The following is a 21925-nucleotide window of genomic DNA, read 5'->3' as shown; positions in this document are numbered from 1 at the left end:
GGTTGATCGCCGTTTGCTTTCCCACTGAGAGTGAAGCAGGCCAGCAGCTTTGGAGGAGAAGGTGGTGAAGGCCACCAAGAAGACCTCTCCCGAGGTGGCTTGCACTCTGAGGAGAGTAAAGACACGACCCAAAAATACCGTTCAAGGTGGAACGGTTCTAACCTCCCCTTCCCCGAATGCAAATGCCCCCTTGCACACGTGAACGTGAAGAGGCCCTCCTACAGGCTTGGTGCTCATTCCACTCAACCCAGCCAGCCTGACCTAGCGAGCGGTCAGCGTCGGTGAAGAGCGCGAAGCCCCTGGACAGGCACGGACTTACGAGTGGCAGGTTTTTGCAGGTGGTTTATTATTTCACACTGCTCGCGTCTTACGGTCTCCACTGGATGACTTTGACGGCAATTCTGGCGGCTCGTCTCACGGCCTCATTGGGGTCCATCTCCCGCTCCTGTAATGTTTTCAGCTGCTCCAGTAGCTTCTTGCGGCCCTCCGGAGCCTCGGCCAGCATAGTGAGGGCTTTGATTGAATTCAGGCGGACTTTGCTGGAGTTTTTATTCACCAGCTCCAGCAAGTGAAAAATGGCTCCCGCAGTAAGGGCAGCGTATTTTCCTACAAAAAACACACACAATTTAAAATGGTAACAGAAGAGCTAGAATTTATCCAGCTCACAAATAGAAATTCTCAGACGGACCTGGGTTCTGTCTGGCCCTGCCATTTCTCTGCTATGTGACCTCGGGCAAGTCGCTTCACTTCTCTGGGCCTCAATTACCTCAAAGGTAAAACGGTGATTAAGGTTGTGAGCCCCTTGTGGGACAGGGACCGTGTCCAATATGAGAAGCTTGTATTTAACCCAGTGCATAGAGCATTGCCTGGTACATAAGCGCTTAACAAATACCATTTAAAAAAAAAATTGGTTCTCCCTTCCCCATAGCCAAAGTAGCACAAAATATGTGGACTGTTTTTTGGTGTTTTTTTTTTTTTGCTTTGGCACAAATGAGAAGTAAAAAAAAGAGTGTTTATCTCATCATTTGGGGAGAAAGGCCGAAAGGCCTTTTGATAACCACACCCTCGTTCCCTTCCTAATATACTTCTCCACAGGTCAATTTCAGAGGTCGGGAGCAAATGCCGTTACTGGTTAAATCCCTCTCTGCGAGCCTAATCGTTGGTGTCAGCAATCATGAACCACAAGTCTCGGCTGTCTCCCAGATCTCCTAATTTTAAAACTTTCTTCCTCTTTCTCTGGGGTCTCAACAGAGCAGAAACCCACGTGGCCCGTAAAAACTGCCAAGGTCAAAAAGGGGAGAGGGAGTGTTGAATTGCATCTGAACATAAAATAACTCCCAGGGGAAACAGGAGCTAGAGGGATAATTTGGCAATGCCCAGGACTAAAATTCATAATGCTGCATAATTCTGGCCACAATTGCAGGAGTGTGGTATTTATTTGAATTTGGCCAGAGCTTGGTCGGGTAAGTAAAATTGGGAATCATTTAGCACAATGAAGAGTTTAAACATTCAATTATGGGAAAGAGTCACCGAGAGCCACGGGACAGGTTTCAACTACTCAAGATCCAACTGTAGTGTTCCTGGTCCTCTCTCTTTGAATTGCTCCTGTCCATGAGAGGACAAGGATTCATCTAGTTCTAATTTGCTTTTATTTTAGTTTTCAGTAGAAAGGTAGCAGGCCCCCTCCCTCCACCGCTCCCCATTAGAGGTGGGGGATTTCTGGAGGAGCCTAGGTCCCAAGGATTAGCCATATTTCTTTTTCCTTTCTTCCTTTGAGAGACCAAAGCAGCTAGAAGAAGTAGCAACATTTCCCAAGGGTTTGGAGTCGGGGGGTGCATTTCTCACTGTTTGGCGAAGAGTGGAAAAAAGCTGTGCAAAGGTGCAGCCGGGCTCACTGGATATTGGCAAATGGGTGATGCCATTCATTGAGATGACTTGGGGCCGGGATGGGGAAGGAGGATACCTTTGGGAAGCTTGTAGCCCACCTCAGCTCACCTTCCGTAGTGACGGTAGCATTCATTAATGCACCTGCGGCATTGGCTTGCACTTCGGCGTTCTGGTCTTTCAATAGGTGGACCAACACTGGAATAACGTTATTGTTGCATACTTGTTTTTTTCCTTCCAGGGGCACACTGAAGGATAGATAAGGGAAGGGGGAGGGAAAGAAAAGATTAATTCATTCAATCGTATTATTAAGCGCTTACTATGTGCAGAGCACTGTGACAATCCCTGCCCCCAACAAGCTCCCGGTCTAGAGGTGGGGAGACACACATCAATACAAATAAATAAAATTATAGATATATACACAAATGCTGTGGGGCGGGGAGGGGGGAAGAGCAAAGGGAGCAGGTCAGGGTGACACAGAAGGGGGAGGGAGATGAGGAAAAGTAGGGCACAATCAGGGAAGACCTCTTGGAGGAGATGTGCCTTCTGTAAAGCTTTGAATGGGAGGAGAGTGACTATCTGGTGGATTTGAGGAGGGAGAGCATTCCAGGCCAGAGGTAGGACTCGGGCCAGGGGTTGGCAGTGAATTAGGCGAGATCGAGGCACACAGTGATGACATGAGAGGGAGAGATGAGGTGAGCACTCATCTTGCTGGACGCCAAGCTTGGGAGAGTACACAGAGACAGGACCCTGCCCTCAAGGGCGGTGAGGTTGTCCACTTGCCTGATAGCCATCATAGCCCGAGCAGCTCTGCTCCTGATGGTCTCCGAGTTGCTGTAGAGCACGTCTCTCAGAATGAGCACTGCTCCACTCTCTAGGGCTTCGAAGGCGTTCACCTGGAGGCAGGAGTAGAGCGTTTCCAGGATCAGTTCTTGTATTTCTTCCATTTCCATTCTCAGCTTTTTCACTAGTGCCGGAATCAGCCTGTTTTCCACTATTCCCTCGGCTCCTGAAGGAAACAGACAACAAGCCTGGAGAAGCAGCGTGGCCTAAAGGATAGAGCATGGACCTGGGAGTTAGAAGGACCTGGGTTCTAGTCCTGACTCCCCTACTCGTCTGATGCTGTGCGACATGGTCAAGTCACTTCACTTCTCTGAGCCTCTGTTACCTCATCTGTAAAATGGCGATTAAAACACTAAGTCCCATGTGGGCCACGGACTGTGTCCAATCTGATTACCTTGTACCTACCCCAGTGCTTAGTACAGTGAGCACTTAAATGTACCATTAAAAAATGGCAATGGCAATGCAGAGGAATTGTGCAAGGCAAGAGGATTTAGGGAATGGCCCAATAATAATAATAATGTTGGTATTTGTTAAGCGCTTACTATGTGTCGAGCACTGTTCTAAGTGCTGGGGTAGATACAGGGTAATCAGGTAATCAGGTAATCAGGTTGTCCCACGTGAGGCTCACAGTTAAGCCCCATTTTACAGATGAGGTAACTGAGGCACAGAGAAGTGAAGTGACTTGCCCACAGTCACACAGCTGACAAGTGGCAGAGCCGGGATTCGAACCCATGACCTCGGACTCCGAAGCCCGGGCTCTTTCCACTGAGTCACGCTGCTTCCCCATCTAGTTAGTCATTCAGGCAATCAATCATATTTATTGAGTCTTTATTGATTGCAGTGCACCGTATTACGTGTTTGGAAGAGTTTAATATAACAGAGGTGGTAGACATGTTCCCTTCCCACAACGAGCTTACAGTCTAGAGGGCCTCTTACGCGATGGGAGGAATCCACCTCTAGTCCCCTGTGGGTCACAGATGGAGATTAGGACTGTGAGCCCCACGTGGGAGAACCTGACTACCTTGTATCTACCCCAGCGCTTAGAAAAGTGCCTGGCACATAGTAAGCGCTTAACAAATACCATAGTTATTATTATTACCACAAAGGATGGAACCCTCCCAAGCTCTAGTGACTCTGAAACAGCATGCCCAGCCCCCTCAGTGGAAGTTCCCCAACTAGAGTGCGGCATAATAATAACTGTGGTATTTGCTAAGCATTTACTAGTTGCCAGGCACTGTACTAAGCGTTGGGGTGGACACAAGCAATTCGGGTTGGACACAGTCCCTGCCCCGTGAGGGGCTCACAGTTTCAATCCCCATTTCACAGATGAGGTAACTGGTGCACAGAGAAGTAAAGTGACTTGCCCAAGGCCACCCAGCAGACAAGTGACGGAACCAGGATTAGAACCCATGGCCTTCTGACTTCCAGACTCATGCTCTATCCAGTCTGCCGTGCCATGGCCCAGTTTCTTTCAGATGGCCCCAAAACGACTAGTCAGTGTAACCGGGGACAACAAAGAGAAGATGGACAGATGCGAGATGGGGGATGCAAGGAGGAGACATAACAAGGGAAGAAATGAGCTTAGTAGTTAAACCATAAAATGCCACATTAGTTTGACCAAACATTCTTCCAGAACATAATTCCATCTCCTTTAGTAGCCCTGAAGAACGTTTAGAGAAACGGAATGGTGATACGGTTACTCATAAGCTACCGACAGACCTAACACCCTTAACTGTCATCTCTAATAACCCATCATTCCCCTAATCATCCGCAAACCTATACAACCCTCTTTGAGCCTTTCAGCACCCTGAACCTTTCCCCGTAATATCAGTTTATCAAGCGCTGACCCTCCATCCTTTCCCTCTCCATATTGCAAACGTTTGCCATTCCAGATGACGGTTCTGCTTTACTCCAACCAAATCAGATTTACATGAAGTTAAGCGTTGCCCTTGCTGACCTTCCTGACCTGCTGAGACAGCCAAATACCTACTTTGCTTAAACCTAAATAGAGCCATGCCTCATAGCGGGATTAGCACTGAGGCTTTCGGCTGAGCTCCGTTCTCGTCAACTCTGCCTCAGCTTTGTTCAAGACTTCATTTCCATGAGAAGAGCTGCAGCTCTAAGCCATAATAGCATACGCGGCAGTCGAGGCAAAACATGAGGAGATAGGCACTGCTACCGAGAGAAAGCACAACTTTAGAATGGGGACAAAGAGAACTGATGCCATGTTGCTAGATGTGAGTGATTTGCCAATAATTTGCTCGTGATCCTGGTCAGTGGCCTGGACAAGCTTCACATGAAAACTGTTCACCATTCCCTCTCGAACTGCAATGTTGTTTGGACCAAAATGCGATACGGTAGACACGATCTTTGCAGCACACCAGATTCAAGAGTAGAAGAAGGAGTCACGTCAAGCACTTTATATTGAGATTGTCTACCTCCGAAAAACACTTGACTCTCCCGGCAGCAGACCTGAACCCTGACAAATTTTAAGGAAATTTGACTGTTCTGGAAAATTTCTCAGGACAGTCAAGAGAACCTAAGGTTACTCCATGATGGCTTGGCTAGTAGAAGGTGGTACTGACTGTTTTCCCATCACTGTTGGAGAAAAAGCAGTAGTGTGGAGCAGGTTCAGTCTGTTTAATCTGTATGTGACTGAGAGATATTTCATTTGGGGGTGGGGAATGTTCCTACTTCTCATTAGCTCATCTGTAAAATGGGGATTAACTGTGAGCCTCACGTGGGACAACCTGATTACCCTGTATCTACCCCGGCGCTTAGAACAGTGCTCGGCACATAGTAAGCGCTTAACAAATGCCAACATGATTATTGTTATTATTAGCTAAAAGGAGTCACTATCCAGTTGTTCTGGAGCTCTTGATTTGTACACACTCCTTGCACCCCCTCAAATACCATACCAGCTTCTCACTGGGGCCTAGCTATTATAAAAGGAGGAGGAGCAGCGTGGCTCAGTGGAAAGAGCACGGGCTTTGGAGTCAGGGCTCATGAGTTCGAATCCCAGCTCTGCCACTTGTCGGCTGTGTGACCGTGGGCGAGTCACTTAACTTCTCTGTGCCTCAGTTCCCTCATCTGTAAAATGGGGATTAAGACTGTGAGCCCCACGTGGGACAACCTGATTCCCCTGTGTCTACCCCAGCGCTTAGAACAGTGCTCGGCACATAGTAAGCGCTTAACAAATACCAACATTATTATTATTATTATTATTATTATTATAAAATCACATAGATGAGGCTGAGAAGGACCAACTTCCCCAGAAGAGAGGAATTAGAGAGGGAAAGAAGTAGGGGAAAAAACGGGCCAACCTGAGTGAACGTGGGTGGCTGGCAAATCAAGCAATCAGTGGTATTTATTGAGTGTTTACTATGACTACTACTAATAATAATGGTATTTGTTAAGCCCTTACTATGCGCCAGGCACTGAATTAAGCGATGGGGTGGATACGAGCAAATCGGGTTGGACACAGTCCCTGTCCCACATAGAGCTCACAGTCCTATTCCCCATTTTACCAATGAGGCAACTGAGGCACAGAGAAGTGAAGTAATAATGCCGGTATTTGTTAAGCGCTTACTATGTGCCAAGTACTGTTCTGACTTGCCTAAGGTCACACAGCAGAAGAGTGGCGGAGCCGGGATTATACCCCATAACCTTCTGACTCCCAGGCCCGTGCTCTATCCGCTACACCATGTTGCTTCCCTTCTGTGTGCAGAACGTGAGACAGGAAAAAGATCTTACTGGTACATTCATTCAATCGTATTTATTAAGTGCTTACTGTGTTCAGAACACTGTCCTGAGCGCTTGGAAAGTACAATTCGGCAACAAATAGAGACAATCCCTAACTGACAACGGGCTCAGTATTCCTAGTCCTCTGGGAACCTAGTGGGGTTCTGGAAACTCATCTCGTAGTCACCTGTTTTTTCCATCACCACAATGCACTGTACCAAGAAAGATGCATATCGCTGGGAGAACGACCCCAAATTCTGCCACTGGATTCTATTTGAAACGCATACTGAAAACATGCCTTATGGAAGAACTGGCTGTACTAGAAGAAAACTAAAATGAAATGGATTCATAAATGAAATGGCCAGAAGTATAAAGAGTTAGCAGCATTTGCAGGCCAAGAATATACACCGAGACCAGATGAAACTGCAAGACGAGGAAATCCGGTGGAGGGGAGAGAATATCAACTAGTAGGAAAGACTGTTAACACTGGATTAGGCAGAAGGAACTGAGAATTTACCTGTAAGGGATGTTAGGGAGACTCATGGGTATAAGCCAAAATGATTGTAGAGAGGGGTGAGTTGAGAATGGACCAATTTCGGAGGGAAGGGAGGGTATTATAATGTGGGTATTTGTTAAGCGCTTACTATGTGCCGAGAACTGTTGTAAGCGCTGGGGGAGACAGAGGGGAATCAGGCTGTCCCACGTGGGGCTCACGGTCTTAATCCCCATTTTACAGATGAGGTAACTGAGGCACCGAGAAGTGAAGTGACTTGCCCACAGTCACATAGCTGACAAGTGGCCGAGCGGGGATTCGAACTCATGAGCCCTGACTCCAAAGCCCGTGCTCTTTCCACTGAGCCACGCGTTAGGTGGTGGATTACGGCAGAGGACTGGACGTTCTGGAGAAAGTATAGCCATGGAGTCTGTATGAATCGGAAATGACTCGACGGCACTTGATAATAATAAATATCATCGACTGACTGAATTAGAAATCAACCTGGAGAAGGAGGAACAGCAGTCTAGAAATCAGAGGGTACAGAGTTTGGAACCATTCCCTTCTGCAGTCGCCGACTTCATTTGACAAAGAAACAGGAGAAGGAGGGGTGGAGATATCCGGTAGTGAAGGAATGGGTGCTTGAGAAAGGAAAAGAAAATGTAATGGAGAGGAGAGGTAACAAGAACTTTGGGGCATGGTTGCCTGGGGCTCAAGGGGGTGAAAGGGAGGATCCAGCCAGTAGGGGTGGAAGAGCTGTGGGGAGGATAGAAGGACTTTCGAAGACTGGCTCCTTGCAGGATTAGTTTAACAGCACCACCAGCGAGTGTCCCTTAGGGATTATGTTGTGTCAGGATGTGGTGGCTGTTTTACCTTTTTCACAGCAAGAGATTTGGAGAAACAAAAAGGTCAAAGTGATGAACACATCTGTTCCAGGAACAATCCCTTTTCTCAGAGGCTTTCTGGTGCTTTTTAATCTCTCCAACAGGCAGTATGGCTTATTGCTTTCCGATAAGTCTTTTATCAACATCTCCAACCAAATCCGAACATCCGAAAGGGGAGCACTGGTTTCATTATCTGCCCTGCCCATCGCCTTCGCTCCTTCCTGTTCTAACCAGAATTTACTCAGTTCCGACAGACACTTCTCCGGGTTCTCTGCCTTTCCAGAATTGAATGGCCCTTTTAATATGAGTAAACTAAAAAAACGAATCTTACCACGTATGCCTTAATAACCAGGGTTTCTAATCCCGGCTCTACCACTTGCCCGCTGTATGATCTTGGGCAAGTCACTTAACTTCTCTGTGCCTCAGTTTCCTCATCTGTAAAACGGCGATGAATTACCTGTTCTGAGCCCCATGTGGGACGGGGACTGTGTTGGACCTGATTATCCAGTATCTACCCCAACGTAGTGTGGAGTGCTTGTCATGTGGTAAGTGCTTAACAAATACCACAATTATTATTTCATTCACAGATGCTGTCTGTTCAGTTTGCTCTTCCCATCTTTGGAGATGCAAATTCTAGCAGTGATATGTGCTGTGAACTAGGTATCGACAGTTTAGACCTCCTTTCCAGGTGGTTTGCCCCTGTATAATTTTTTGGCACTTTCTCACCATCGGCCTTTTAATAACAATAGTAATAATAATAATTGTGGTTTTTGTTAAGCACTATGTGCCAAGCACTGTACTAAGCGTTGGGGTGGATACAGAGTAATCAGGTTGTCTCATGTGGGGCTCACACTTTTAATCTCCATTGTACAGATGAGGTAACTGAGGCACAGAGAAGTTAAGTGACTTGCCCGAGGTCACCCAGCAGACAAGTGGCAGAGCCGGGATTAGAAGCCACGTATTCTGATTCCCAAGCCCATGCTCCTTCCACTAAACCATGCTGCTTCTCATTTTCTGGTACACAATTACAATCTTCATTACCACCCTAACTCTGGCTGCCCCTCAGGTGCTCCACTGCTAGAGAAGCAGCGTGGCTCAGTGGAAAGAGCCCGGGCTTGGGAGTCAGAGATCATGGGTTCGAATCCCGGCTCTGCCACTTCTCAGCTGTGTGGCTGTGGGCAAGTCACTTAACTTCTCTGCCTCCGTTACCTCATCTGTAAAATGGGGATTAACTTTGAGCCTCACGAAGGACAGCCTGATTACCTTGTATCTACCCCAGGATTTAGAACAGTGCTCTGCACATAGTAAGTGCTTAACAAATACCAACATTATTATTAATAGTATTACACAATTCCTTCCCTCTCTCTGAAAGTTCAGCCACTCCCATGACTTCAGCTATCACTTCTCGGTGGATAATTCCCAAAAGACACCTCATTAGTCCCTACTTCTCACCTAGCCTAATAATAATGACTGTCGTATTTGTTAACCACTTACTCCGTGCCAACCTCTATTAAGTGCTGGGGTAGTTACAAAGTAATCAGGTCTCAAATGGGGTTCACAGCCTAAGTAGGAGGGAGAATACTTATTGAATCCCTATTTTGCAGAGGAGGGAAGGGAGGCCCAGAGAAGTTAAATGACTTGCTCAAGGTCACACAGCAGACAAGTGGCAGAGATAGGATTAGAACCCAGGTCCTCTGGCTCCCAGGCCTGTGCTCTTTGCACTAGGCCGTGCTGCTTTTTTATTTCTTCATCTTTGTTTCTATCTCTTTGTTCACTGTTGGATAGGGCACTGTTTAAGGTAGCAGAATTTGATTTGTTCCTCCCTAGTCTTTCCCTTAAACTTGACCCTCCTGCTTCTTTTTTTTTTTATGGTTTTCATTAGGCGCTTACTGTGTGACAGGCCCTGTACTAAGCACAGGGGTAGAAACAAGCTAACCATGTTGGACACAGACCCTGGACATGGGGCATCTAGACTATGAGGGAGGGAGAACAGGACTTTAATCCCCATTTTACCGACAAGGAAACTGAGGTAACAGAAAAGGTAAGTGACGCTGTCATCAAATCTTGCAGTATAGTAGTAATTATTGAGAGTCCACTTAGTGCAGTGTGCTGTGCTAAGGAAATACAGAATTAAGCAGTGACACATTCCCTGACATCGAAGAGCCTGCTCTCTAACAGAAGGGATGTAGAAGAATTGAAAGACATATATAAAATGAATAACTGAGCTGACATACAGGATGGCAGAGAGTGTGTATCGATATGCTTATAAGTGCGAGAGATGCCTGGTGGGTTCAAACAGCATGGGGCACTGGGAAATTAACTGGGGAAGGTTTGTTGTAGGTGTGATTTGAGCCGGCTTTGAATGTAGGAAGAGCTTACGTTCAGTCGGATTTGTGATGGGAGGGAGCTCTGAGCCGTGGGAACGATCAGAGCAAGGGGACGAAGCAGTGCAGCCTAGTAGATAGAGCACAGGTCTGGGAGTCAAAAGGAGAAACGAAGTGACCTGCCCAAGTGAGCATGGAGCTGGGATGAGAACCTAGGTGCTCTGACTCACAGACAGAGTGACCTAGTGGAAAGACTTCGGGCCTGGGAATCGTCAGAGCACCTGGGTTCTAATTTTTAATGTTGGTATTTGTTAAGCGCTTACTATGTGCAGAGCACTGTTCTAAGCGCTGGGCTAGATACAGGGTAATCAAGTTGTCCCACACGAGGCTCATCCTGGGTCTGTCACTTGTCTCCTATGTGACCCTGGGCAACTCACTTAACTTCTCTGTGCCTCAGTTCTCCCGTTCTCCCTCCTACTTAGACTGTGAGCACCATGTGGGACAGGGACCGTGTCCAACTTAATTAACTTGTATCTTCCCCAGTGCATAGAACGGTGATCGACACATAGTAAACCCTTAAGTACTATTTAAAAAATACCTAGAGACAGGTTCAAAGACAGAGAGGCAGATCCTGAATAGGGCCATCCATTAATACAGCAAGGAGCTCTCCTTATGCGCAAACAGTGCATCGTTTCAGCTCACACGCACACATCCCCTTCAGTAGCATCATCTTTGAAAATGCCTTATCGCCTTTATATTCTGAACTGTTGAATTTCGTAGCTCTTCATTTTTAAACTTGACTTCTTCTTTATGTTGTCTTCCCCTTCTTAAAAGCCAGGGAGTATACAGCAATTACCTGATTTGTAATCTCCTTGTGCTTAATACAGGGCTTTGCATAATATAAGTACCTAATAAATGGCTGTGAAATGACGATGCACTTTCTTGCGGGTGTATAATATCTCTGGAGGTTTATTTCTTTCCTGATCCCACAAGCTATGTCTCATGAGGGGTGAGAACAAGACTATGTGACTTGTATTTAAAAGTGCAGGGATTTTCCTCTTTCAAACAAACAAACAACAATTCCCAAGGTAGAATAAAGGGAAATCTATTGAGAAAGAATCTTTCTATGGATACACATTTAAATGATGGTTCGAAAGCTACAAGAAAAAGACTGTTGCAGAGAGGGGAGAGAAGGGAGAGAGAAATAGTTCATGGAACATCATCAATATTCATCCATTTATTCACTCCATCATTTATCGAGTGCATACTATGCGCAGAGCACTGTACTAAGCACTTGGGAGAGTACAATACAATATTAAACGGACACATTCACTACATGTCTGCTCATCTTCCTCACTCAAATGAAAGCTCTTTGAGTACAGAGTAGGGAAGATGAGCAGACACATTTGCTGTCCACAAGAAGCTTTTTCTAGCGGGGGAGATAGACATTAAATACGTTATGGATAGGTACATAAGTGCTGTGGGGTTGAGACGGGGCTGAATATCAAGTACTTAGAAGGGTACAGATCTAAGTGCATTAGCAACACAGAAAGGAGAGGGAATAGGGGAAATGAGGGCTTAGGCAGGGAAAGCCTCTTGAAGAGATGGTGATTTTAATAAGGTTTTAAAGATGGAGAGAGTGGTGGTCTGTCATAAATGAAAGGGGAGGGAGCTCCAGGCCAGAGGGAGGACAAGGATAAGGTTTGGTGGCATGGTAGATGCGATGGAGGTACAGTGAGTAGGTTGACAACAACAACAACGATAATAGTTATGGTATTTGTTAAGTGCTTTCTATGTGCCATGCACTGTACTGAGCAGTGGGGATAGAAGCAAATCGGGTTGGACACAGTCCCTGTCCCACGTGGGGCTCACAGTCTTAAACCCCATTTTCCAGATGAGGTAACTGAGGCACAGAGGAAGGGAAGTGACTTGCCCAAGGTCATGCAGCAAGCAAGTGGCAGGGCTGGAATTAGAACCCAGGTCCTCTGACTCCCAGGCCTATGCTCTATCCACTACGCCATGCTCCAATCCCGATGTCTCTGTATCTCTGGCGCTCTCTTTCTCACCAATCTCACATTTCTTTCTGGCTTCAAGACATCTCTGCTTGGATGTTCCGCCAACACCTCAAACTTAACGTGCCCAAAACGGCACTCCTCATCTTCCCACCCAAACCCTGCTCTCTCCCACACTTTCCTACCACTGTAAACATCATCACCACCACCCTCCATGTCTCCAAGTCCACAACTTTGGCATTATTCTTGACTCATTTACTCTCATTCAACCCACAAATTCAATCTATCATCCAATCCTGTTAGTTCTACCTTCAGAACATCTCTCACATCCTCCCTTTACTCTCCAAACTGTTGCCAAGCTGACCCAAACATCGACTACTGTATCAGCCTCCTTTCTAACATCCCTGCTTCTTGTCTCTCCCCACTGCTGTCTGTACTTCATCTGCTGCTTGGATTAAAAAAAAAAAATCAGTCAACTTCTTCCCACTTTTTTAGAACCTCCAGTGGTTGCCCATCCACCTCCACATAAAACAGAAACACTCAATCAGCTATCTCCCTCGTACCTTACACCTTGCTGATCAATTTATTCGTTCATTCGATCGTATCTAATAAGAGCTTACTGTATGCAGAACAATGGTGTTTATTGAGCACTTACTGTGTGCAGAGCACTGTACTGGTTGGTAAAGTACAATACAACAGAGACACCACTGATCTACCATAATCCAGCCCTCACAATTCACTCCTCTAATGTCAATTTATTCACTGTACCTCGATCTTTTCTCATTGCTGACCCATATCCTACTTCTCACCTGGAACAATCTCCCCTTCCCTTTCATATCTGACATTCTCACTCCCCACCTTCAAAATCCTCCTAAAAATCACATCTCTAAGAGGCCTTCTCTGACTGAGCCTTACTTTCCTCTTCCCTCCCTCCCCTCTCGGTCACTTTAAGCCTTTGATATCATCCCATGCTCAGCCCCACAGCATTTATGTACATATGATTGACTGCATGAATGATCAGAGAAGCAGCGTGTCTCAGTGAAAAGTGCCCGGGCTTGGGAGTCAGAGGTCATGGGTTCGACTACTGGCTCTGCCACTTGTGAGTTGTGTGACTGGGGGCAAGTCACTTCACTTCTCTGTGCCTCAGTGACCTCATCTGTAAAATGGGGATTAAGACTGTGAGCCCCACGTGGGACAACCTGATTACCCTGTATCTACCCCAGTGCTTAGAACAGTGCTCTGCACATAGTAAGCGCTTAACAAATACCAACATTATTATTATTATTATTGAATGAATATCCTCATGTTCTGCCATTTTCTTTATCTACCGTTTATTTTACTGTGACTCTCCCTCTAGCATGAAAGCTCCCTGTGGTCCGTGATCGGACCTACCCACTCTGTCACATTGTCCCCTTCCAAGAATTTAGGACAGTGCTCAGCCCACAGTAAGTGCTCAGTAAATGCCAGTGATCAACTGACTGATGGTAGCTTCATTCTCCTGATAATAATAAAAATAATTATGGTATTTGTTAAGTGCTTACTATGTGCCAAGCGCTGTTCTAAGCGCTGGGGTAGATACAAGATAAGCAGGTTGTCCCACGTAGGGCTCACAGTCTTCTAATCCCCATTTTACAGATGAGGTAACTGAGGCACAGAAAAGTTAAGCGACTTGGCCAAGGTCATACAGCAGACGAGTGGCAGAGCCGGGATTAGAACCCACGACCTGTGACTTCCAAGCCCGGGCTCATTCCACTACGCCACGCTGCTTCCTGATCAGATATTCTGAATGAAAGATACATACACTAAAGAACAACAGCGAATATGTCCAGAAAGGTCAGAAAGGCAGGAGTAGAGCCACGCAGCAATTCGCGGCTTCCTCACTGGTCAACCCACCTCTGTCTGTGTCATACTCTGTCGCCGGGAGGCAGTGGGGTGTTGTGGAAAGAACATGGGCCTGGGAGTCAAAGGACCTGGATGCCAGCTGGCACTACTGTGGAACCAGGAGCAAGTCACTTAACTTCTCTCGGTCTCAGTTCCTCATCTGTAAAATGGGAATAATGTCACCTTCCACTCCTTATCTCACAGGGAAGACAAAAGTCTCATAAGCAATGAGCATACTCTGGGAATAAAAGGATTATAGAAAAATCAAGGCATTATTATTATTTGCCCCTTCCCAATCTATTTTAATGCTTTCCTCCCGCTGAAGACTGTCAGCGCCCTGTGGGCCGGGATCACAACTAATAACAATAATAATAATGATAACGATGGTATTTGTTAAGTGCTTACAATGTGCCAAGCACTGTTCTAAGTACTGGGGTATATACGAGGTAATCAGGTTGTCCCTCGTGGGGCTCACAGACTTAATCCCCATTTTACAGATGAGGGAACTGAGGCACAGAGAAGTTAAGTGACTTGCCCAAACACAAACCTACCAACTCCGTTGTACTTCCCCAAGCGCTTAGTATAGTGTCCTACACATAGTAAGTGCCAATAAATACCATTATTATCACCATCTCTCTAAAACATCATTTGGAAGTGTATTTCCCTTGGAATCAAGCAGAAACTCCTGGACATTGACATCAGAGCTTTCCACCAGCTCCTTGCTTCTTACACATCTACTCTCTTCAGTTACTCCCTAGTTTATGTTCTTTGTTCCTCCCAAGTTCACCTTCTTACTGTGCCTCACCTTTTATTCTCCCACTCTTCACTCCTTGCTCAACTCTTTTCCCCTTCAAACCCACCACTTCAGAACTCTCCTCATCTTCAAAGACCTCCTGAAGCCCCACTCCTTCAGGAAGTTTTCCCTGAATTAATTCTGTCCCCCAGGAGGTGTCAACCCATGCCCACCCTTTGCACTTAAGTATTTGGCAATCCCCATACACCATCTATTTATAAATATCTATTATTTATTCATCTATTCCTCTGGCCATAATTGCATTTCCCTTGTTCCTACTCTCTTTAAGTGATGTGTGTCTGCATGTCTCGCTGTTAGATCGTAAGCAACTTGAAAGCAGGGACCAAGTTGTTTGCTTCAGTGACACTTTTTCACAACATAATAATAATAATTATGGTATTTGTTAAGCACTTACTATGTGCCAAGCACTGTTCTAAGTGCTGGGATAGATACAAGGTAATGAGGTTGCCTCATGTGGGGCTCACAGTCTTAATCGCCATTTTACAGATAACTGAAAACTGAAGTGGTTTGCGCAAGGTCACACAGCAGACAGTGGCGGAGGCAGGATTAGAACCCATGTCCTCTGACTCCCAAACCCATGCTCTTTCCACTAAGCCATGCTGCATAGTACACTGATTCTGCTCTGCACACAGTAGGAGCTCAATAAATGCCATTAACTGATTTTTTTCTTTGCAGTCCTAGGTCTCTCTGATTTTGAGCCAAAAGCTCTAGGCGGTTTTTTTCTTTAATATGACTATTCAACGGATGCCGTAAGCAATCTGCTTTTCAGATGAAATCTATTACACAATCACCTCGATCTGGTCTTTTGGATCAGGAAATTATGTAGCACATCTTCTAAATTCTAACATTAATCTGCCGTGTCCTTCTGCGACCTTCTCGCATCAATGATTCTCCCTACCCTAACTTTTGTCCATTTCAACATTCAGAAACAGTGCGTCCTTGTCCCCGTCAGTCTCACCTCAAAACAACATTCGTTCTTTACAGGCTTCTGTCTAAGCCTTTGGGTTTTCTGCTAGGGATCATTTTAGTAAGAGTGAAAGATAGAAAGAGACGGAGACAATCTTCATTTCTCGTCTCTGGCAGATTACTTTCATCCATTTCTTTTGCAGATTAAAAAACCAACTCTCCATTGTCCAAGGTAATGAGGAACAAGGCATGCTTGAGTAGTTGATATCCACAGTTGACTCCAAGCCCCCCTGCAGCCAATAGATTTCATCCCTCTATTTGATCAAGCCCTTATTGAAACTTCGAAACAGGCATATTTATCTGATCAACTCTCATTACTCCTGCACGTGTGTGTGTGTGTGTTTGAAGGGTTGCGGGGAGTGGTGTGCGCTAAAAGGCAGCAAAATGGTCACTCATGGACAGCAGGGAGGAGGAGGGAAATATAGTCTAGTGGCTAGAGCACAGGCCCAGAAGTCCAAAGGACCGGTGTTCTAATACTAGCTCTGCCAGTTGTCTGTTGTGTGACCCTGGGCAAGTCACGTTACTTCTCATCTGTAAAATGGAGATTAACACTGTGAGCCCCATGTGGGACATGGCTGTGTCCAACCTGATTAGCTTGAATCTATCCCAGTGCTTAGTACAGTGCCTGGCACATAGTAAGTGCTTAAAAAATACCATGGGGGGGGGGGGTAAAACACCCCTTACATCAGGTACTCACTTCCAAAATAACAGAGCATTGACCAAATCCTGCCCTCTCAGGTCCAATCTGCCTGGATCTTGATAAACCCAAAGTTTCCAGCAGCATAGTAATTATTTACATGAGGAAATCACTAGAAAACCAAGTTGATTCTGTTGCTGGTGCAACTTCAGAGCTGACATCAATACTGATAGGTTTTCTCCTTGAACTTATATCCTTCTCCTAAGCCACCTAAGCTCAATACCCCTTCTTTCCACCACTGGTTATTTAGTCCCACCTCCCTTTCCTGTCACTCTCGTGTGGTAGCAGGCCGCAAGAGTACGTAGTTCTTGGATGTCAGTGTGGTGTGGGCAACATGGAAATAAATTACAGACCTGGATTGTGCTTGGGGGGATAATTTTGCCTTAATTAGGCTGGAGTATCCTCCCCTTCCCGCAACCATCAAGATCTCACAAAAAAGGCTGATCGATGTTTCGAAAAATTGAAGAAACAACATGAGGTATAGTGTAGTGAAGGAAAACGAGGCAGAACTCATGGATTTCTGATTGTGATGTGCCACTGAAGGCAATATACACAGAATCGGAGAGCTTTTCATCTTCGAAATTCGTGTTTCTTGGCCAAAGTACATTTTTCTCCACAGCCCTTCATACCCTTATGAGATTATTTTGCAGAAAGATCAAAACAAAATATAACAGTACAGTTCTTGACTTTCTGAAGACAGAAGAGGATGGAAGCCCAGGGAGCATTGCAGAGCAAGATCAACATGTAGAAAATCTACGGGAACTTGAAAGATATTGAACTTAGGCAGTATCACTCCACCTGCAGCCTCAGGGGCCACCAAAGTTTCAGTTTTTTGCTCAAAGGGCCTACAATACTCTCTTTTACACTCATGGCAATCTGGTTTCTTCCCACTTTACTCCACTGACATATCTGTAATTTATTTATTTACATTAATATCTATCTCCCCTTCTAAACTGAAAGCTCGTTTGTAGGCAGAGTAAGTTTCAGTTGTATTGTCAGTACTTGGCACGTAGTAAGTGCTTAACAATTACCATCATTATTATTACTCTCCCAAGTGCTTAGTACAGTGCTCTGCCCACAGTAAGCGTTCAATACAGAAGCAGTGTGGTGTAGTGGATAGAGCCGAGTCGTGGGAGTCAGACGGTCATGGGTTCTAATCCTAGCTCCACCACTTGACTGTTGTGTGATCTTGGACAAGTCACTTCATTCCTGTCTCTTTTCCCTCATCTGTAAAATGGGGATGGAGCCTGTGAGCCCCACATGGGAACAGGGACTGTGTCCAACCTGAATTGCTTGAATCCACCCTAGCGTTTATTAAAGTGCCTGGCACATAGTAAATGCTTAACAAATACTGTAATTATTATTATTACCGTTAAATACAACAGACTGTCTACCTACTATCTAGAAGTGACTTGGACATGATATGGACAGTCTACAAATCAAAGTCTCTGAACAAAGTTAGGGAATGTGGAACTAACAGTTTTCGTGGGTGTCTCAGTCCCTGCTTTTCTGGGTCTGTCCCTCTGGACTGTAAGCTCACTGTGGGCAAGGAGTGTGTCTAGTTATTTTGTTATATTGCCCTCTCCCAATCACTTAGCACAGTGCTCTGTACACACAATAAGTGTTCAATCAAATAGGACTGGTGGATCGATTGAGTTCAAGAGAGAAGGTGGTGGTGGTAGCTTTAGAAACAGCTACTGGTTCTGTCGCTGACCTTTCTGTTCTGTCAGAAACCGGAGAGGACCCAGAAGGTGGTTTGACTGGAGCCCGGGATCTAATGTGCCTAAGAAGGGAGGAAGAGAAAAGATGAGCACCAGGTGTTCCTGGGACCCTCCCATTTCAGGGGTTAAAAGTCAATCAGTGGTATTTACTGAGCGCATACTTTGTGCAGAGCACTGCGTTCATTCAATTGTTATTTGTTGAGCGCTTACTGAGTGCAGAGCACTATATTAAGTGCTTGGGAGAGGACACTATAACAATAAACAGAGACATTCCCCACCCACAATGAGCTTACATGGCTCATACTGAGTTTGTTTGTTTTTTATGGGGTTCGTTAAGCACTTACAATGAGCCAGACACTGTTCTAAGTACTGGGCCAGATACAAGGTCATAATAATAATAATAATAATAAAAGGGTATTTGTTAGGTGCTTACTATGTGCCAAGTACAGTTCTAAGTGCTGAGGGGGATACAAGGTAATCAGGTTGTCCCATATGGGGCTCACAGTCTTAATCCCCATTTTACAAATGAGGTAACTGAGGCCCAGAGAAGTTATAAGTGACCGGCCCAAAGTCACTCAGCTGACAAGTGGATTAGAACCCACAACCTCTGACTCCCTAGCCCGTGCTCTTTCCACTGAGCCACGCTGCTTCTCATCAAGACTGTGCCACTCACAGTCTTAATCCCCACTTTACGGATGAGGTATCTGAGGCACAGAGGAGTGAAGTGCCTTGCCCAAGGTCACAAAGCCAAGAGGCAGAGCCGGGCTTAGAACCAGATCCTTCTGACTCCCAGGCCCAGGCTCTATCCACTAGAGAGGACTGTACTAAGCGCTTGGGAGAGTTGGTAGCCAAAATCCCTGCCCTGAGAGAGCTGACCTTCTAGTAGCAGACAGTGGGGAGGGTATTGAAAATACTCCTTCCCCACTGCCTTCCAGCGGAGGAAGTCACCCAGGGCTCCTGCCAAGACTGCACTCACAGCTTCCACCCGATTATCCCAACTCCTCAACCCAATTGCCTCCATCGTTATCGCTCTAAATGTGGTCCTCGTAAATCAGGACCAAGATGACAATCTAGAATTTAAGAATGAGCTATTTAATTCTGCCGACAGAGACGATCCCAGCATGACTCTTCCTCCCGCTGGTCGCAGGCTTTAGGCCAAGGCGAAGGATGCAGGCTGTCGAGGGGTGGATCCGTGCAAACTTGAGCCAGCAGCTCCTTCAGGAAAATACACAAAAAATCCAAAGAGTGGATTGTTCTCTTTTTTTTAATGGTATTTGTTAAGTGGTTATCCTGGATCAAGCTCTGAAGTAGACACACAAACTAAATCAGGTTGGGCACAGTCCATGTCCCACATGGGACTCACAGTCTTCATACCCACTTTACAGATGAGAGAAGGGAGGCACAGTGAAGTTAAGCGGGTTGCCCAAAGTCACACAGTAGCAGACAAATGGTGGAACCGGGATTAGAACCCAGGTCCTTCTGACTCCCAGGTCCATGCTCTATCCACTGGGCAATGCTGCTGCTTAGAATGAATGCTGCTGCATTCTAAATTTTAGATCAGGGACACCAAGGGCAGGTTTAAAGGCCCTGATACTTTATCTTGAAATGCATCTTTTACTAGATTCTTCTTTCCAAACACTTGTTTAATTTTCAGATACTGAAAACCGGCTTTATTTGGGTGACGGCTTTCTAATGAACACCCTTTTCTCCGTCATTACAGGTTCCTGACTTTTGCATTCACCAGTTGGCCTCAAACCCCTCCTTTCTTCTGTGGTATAACTGACTTTAATCACAATGTTTTGCATTAGAAATTGGTGAACAGCTCATCTGTTAAAAGTTCCATTTGCATCATCATCATCTCCCATGAATATTTATTGAACGCCCACCAGTGTAGTGCTGAACTCTGAGAGAGAGAAAAGTAAAAGGAAAAAGGAAAAAGAAGCAAAGGCTAATGCTTTCCTAGGTCAGCGGATGGGTGGACGGAAGGGAAACACTACAAATTGATCCCAGGAATCCAGGAATCTCAGTGCACATTAAAATTTAGGACTTTTATTTTCCTTCCTCAAGCCAAGAAGACGCTAGCTATAAGCCCAATTGAAAATAGAGGGGAGAGGAGCTTTCTGAATATCTCTTCAATATTTTCTGGTGCAGCAGGTATAAGTATATATGTATGAGGGAAAATCCAGCTTTCTACTCCTCCCTGTCTCAAGGGAATGTTCTGAAGATAAATCCTGAAAAATAGATGAATATAAGATATTATTAGCGCTAATTATTATTATTTCTATTAAATAATTGGGGTATTTAAGTGCTTTCTATGTGCCAAGTACTGAAGTAAACGCTGGGATAGAGCTGATGTACGTAGATTGGATGCGGGCCCTGTTCCACACAGGCTCATAATCTTAGCAGGAAGCAGAACAAGTAATTTAAAACCCACTTTACAGATGAGAAAACTGGGACATATAGAAGTTAAGCTACTTGCCCAAGGTCACTCAGCAGGCAAACTGTGAAATGGGATTAGAATCCAGGTCCTCTGACTCCCAAACCCATCCTTTTTTTTTTTTTATGGTATTTGTTAAGTGCTACGTGCCAGGCGTGGGATAGATACAAGCTAATCACGTTGGGCACAGTCCATGTCCCAAATGGGCTCACAGTCTTATTCCCCATTTTACTGATGAGAGAACTGAGGGAAAGGGAAGTTAAGTGACTTGCCCAAGGTCACAGAACTGGCATGTGGCAGAGCTGGGATTAGAACCCAGGTCCTCTGACTCCCAGGTCCATACTCTTTCTACGAGGTCAAGGCTGCGTCTCTATTACAGTTGCATTCTGATTCTTTCCTATGGTACTTGTAAAGTGCCAAATTTGTGCCAGGCACCGTACTAAGTGCAGTGGCAGATATAAGATAATTAGGTTGGATACAGTCACTGTCCCACATGGAGCTCCCACTCTAAGTTGGAAGGAGGAGGTTATTAATAATAATAATGTTGGTATTTGTTAAGCATTTACTATGTGCCAAGCACAGGTCTAAACCCTGGCGTGGTAATCAGGTTAGGCACAGTCCCTGTCCCCCATGGGGGTCTCAGTCTCAATCCCCATTTTACAGATGAGGGAACTGAGGCCTAGAGAAGTGAAGTGACTTGCCCGAGGTCACACAGAAGACATGCGGCAGAGCTGGGATTAGAACCCACGTCCTCTGACTCCCAGGCCTGTGCTCTTTCCATTAGACCATGCTGTTTCCCCGAAAGTAATATTCTTTTTACTACTAATGAGCATGATCCTTCCCCATCTGAATAAGAATGGGGCATATTAGTCCTGCATGATTCCTCTGAAGATGCTTCCAGTGACCATCTCTCTCTGTCTCCCCCTGCCCAAGCCCTGAGAGGCTGGGGGTGGGGAAGAAGGCCCTATTTGCCGACGGAGATTCATCCACTGGTGCGGCCTCCCCTTCACAGATTTCCTGAAACACCTTCTCAATGAGACTTCAACAGCTGCAACGGGAGGGAGAGAAGTAGGTGGGAGACAGTAGCTGACACCCACCCACCTAGTGATTCACCTCTTGAGGCAAGCACATATCTGCTTCCAATGGAGAATAAAGGAGATAGGTGGAAGGAAGGGTTCTTTTTTTTTATTATTGTGGTATTTGTTAAGCGCTTACTAGGTGTCGATTA

General features: G+C 45.6%; 1 protein-coding gene across 3 annotated transcripts in view; it reads right to left on the bottom strand.

Moving 5' to 3' along the window:
• Positions 1–326: 326 nt before the first annotated feature.
• RSPH14 (radial spoke head 14 homolog) overlaps positions 327–21925 on the bottom strand; it is a 255007-nt gene continuing 233408 nt past the window's right edge. For all 3 annotated transcript variants that reach the window (XM_039910610.1, XM_029053885.2, XM_039910611.1), the window contains 3 exons: positions 2668–2893; positions 1996–2132; positions 327–606 (listed from right to left, as the gene is read on the bottom strand). In XM_039910610.1, coding sequence (XP_039766544.1) covers positions 368–606; positions 1996–2132; positions 2668–2893 — 602 coding nt within the window. In that variant the 3' untranslated portion in view covers positions 327–367. The remainder of the gene's footprint in view (positions 607–1995; positions 2133–2667; positions 2894–21925) is intronic.

Source organism: Ornithorhynchus anatinus, chromosome 2 (assembly GCF_004115215.2).
Source record: "Ornithorhynchus anatinus isolate Pmale09 chromosome 2, mOrnAna1.pri.v4, whole genome shotgun sequence".
Taxonomy (NCBI): Eukaryota; Metazoa; Chordata; class Mammalia; order Monotremata; family Ornithorhynchidae; genus Ornithorhynchus; species Ornithorhynchus anatinus.
The sequence above is the reverse complement of the archived record's forward strand: the minus strand, read 5'-3'. Positions and strand labels throughout refer to the sequence as shown.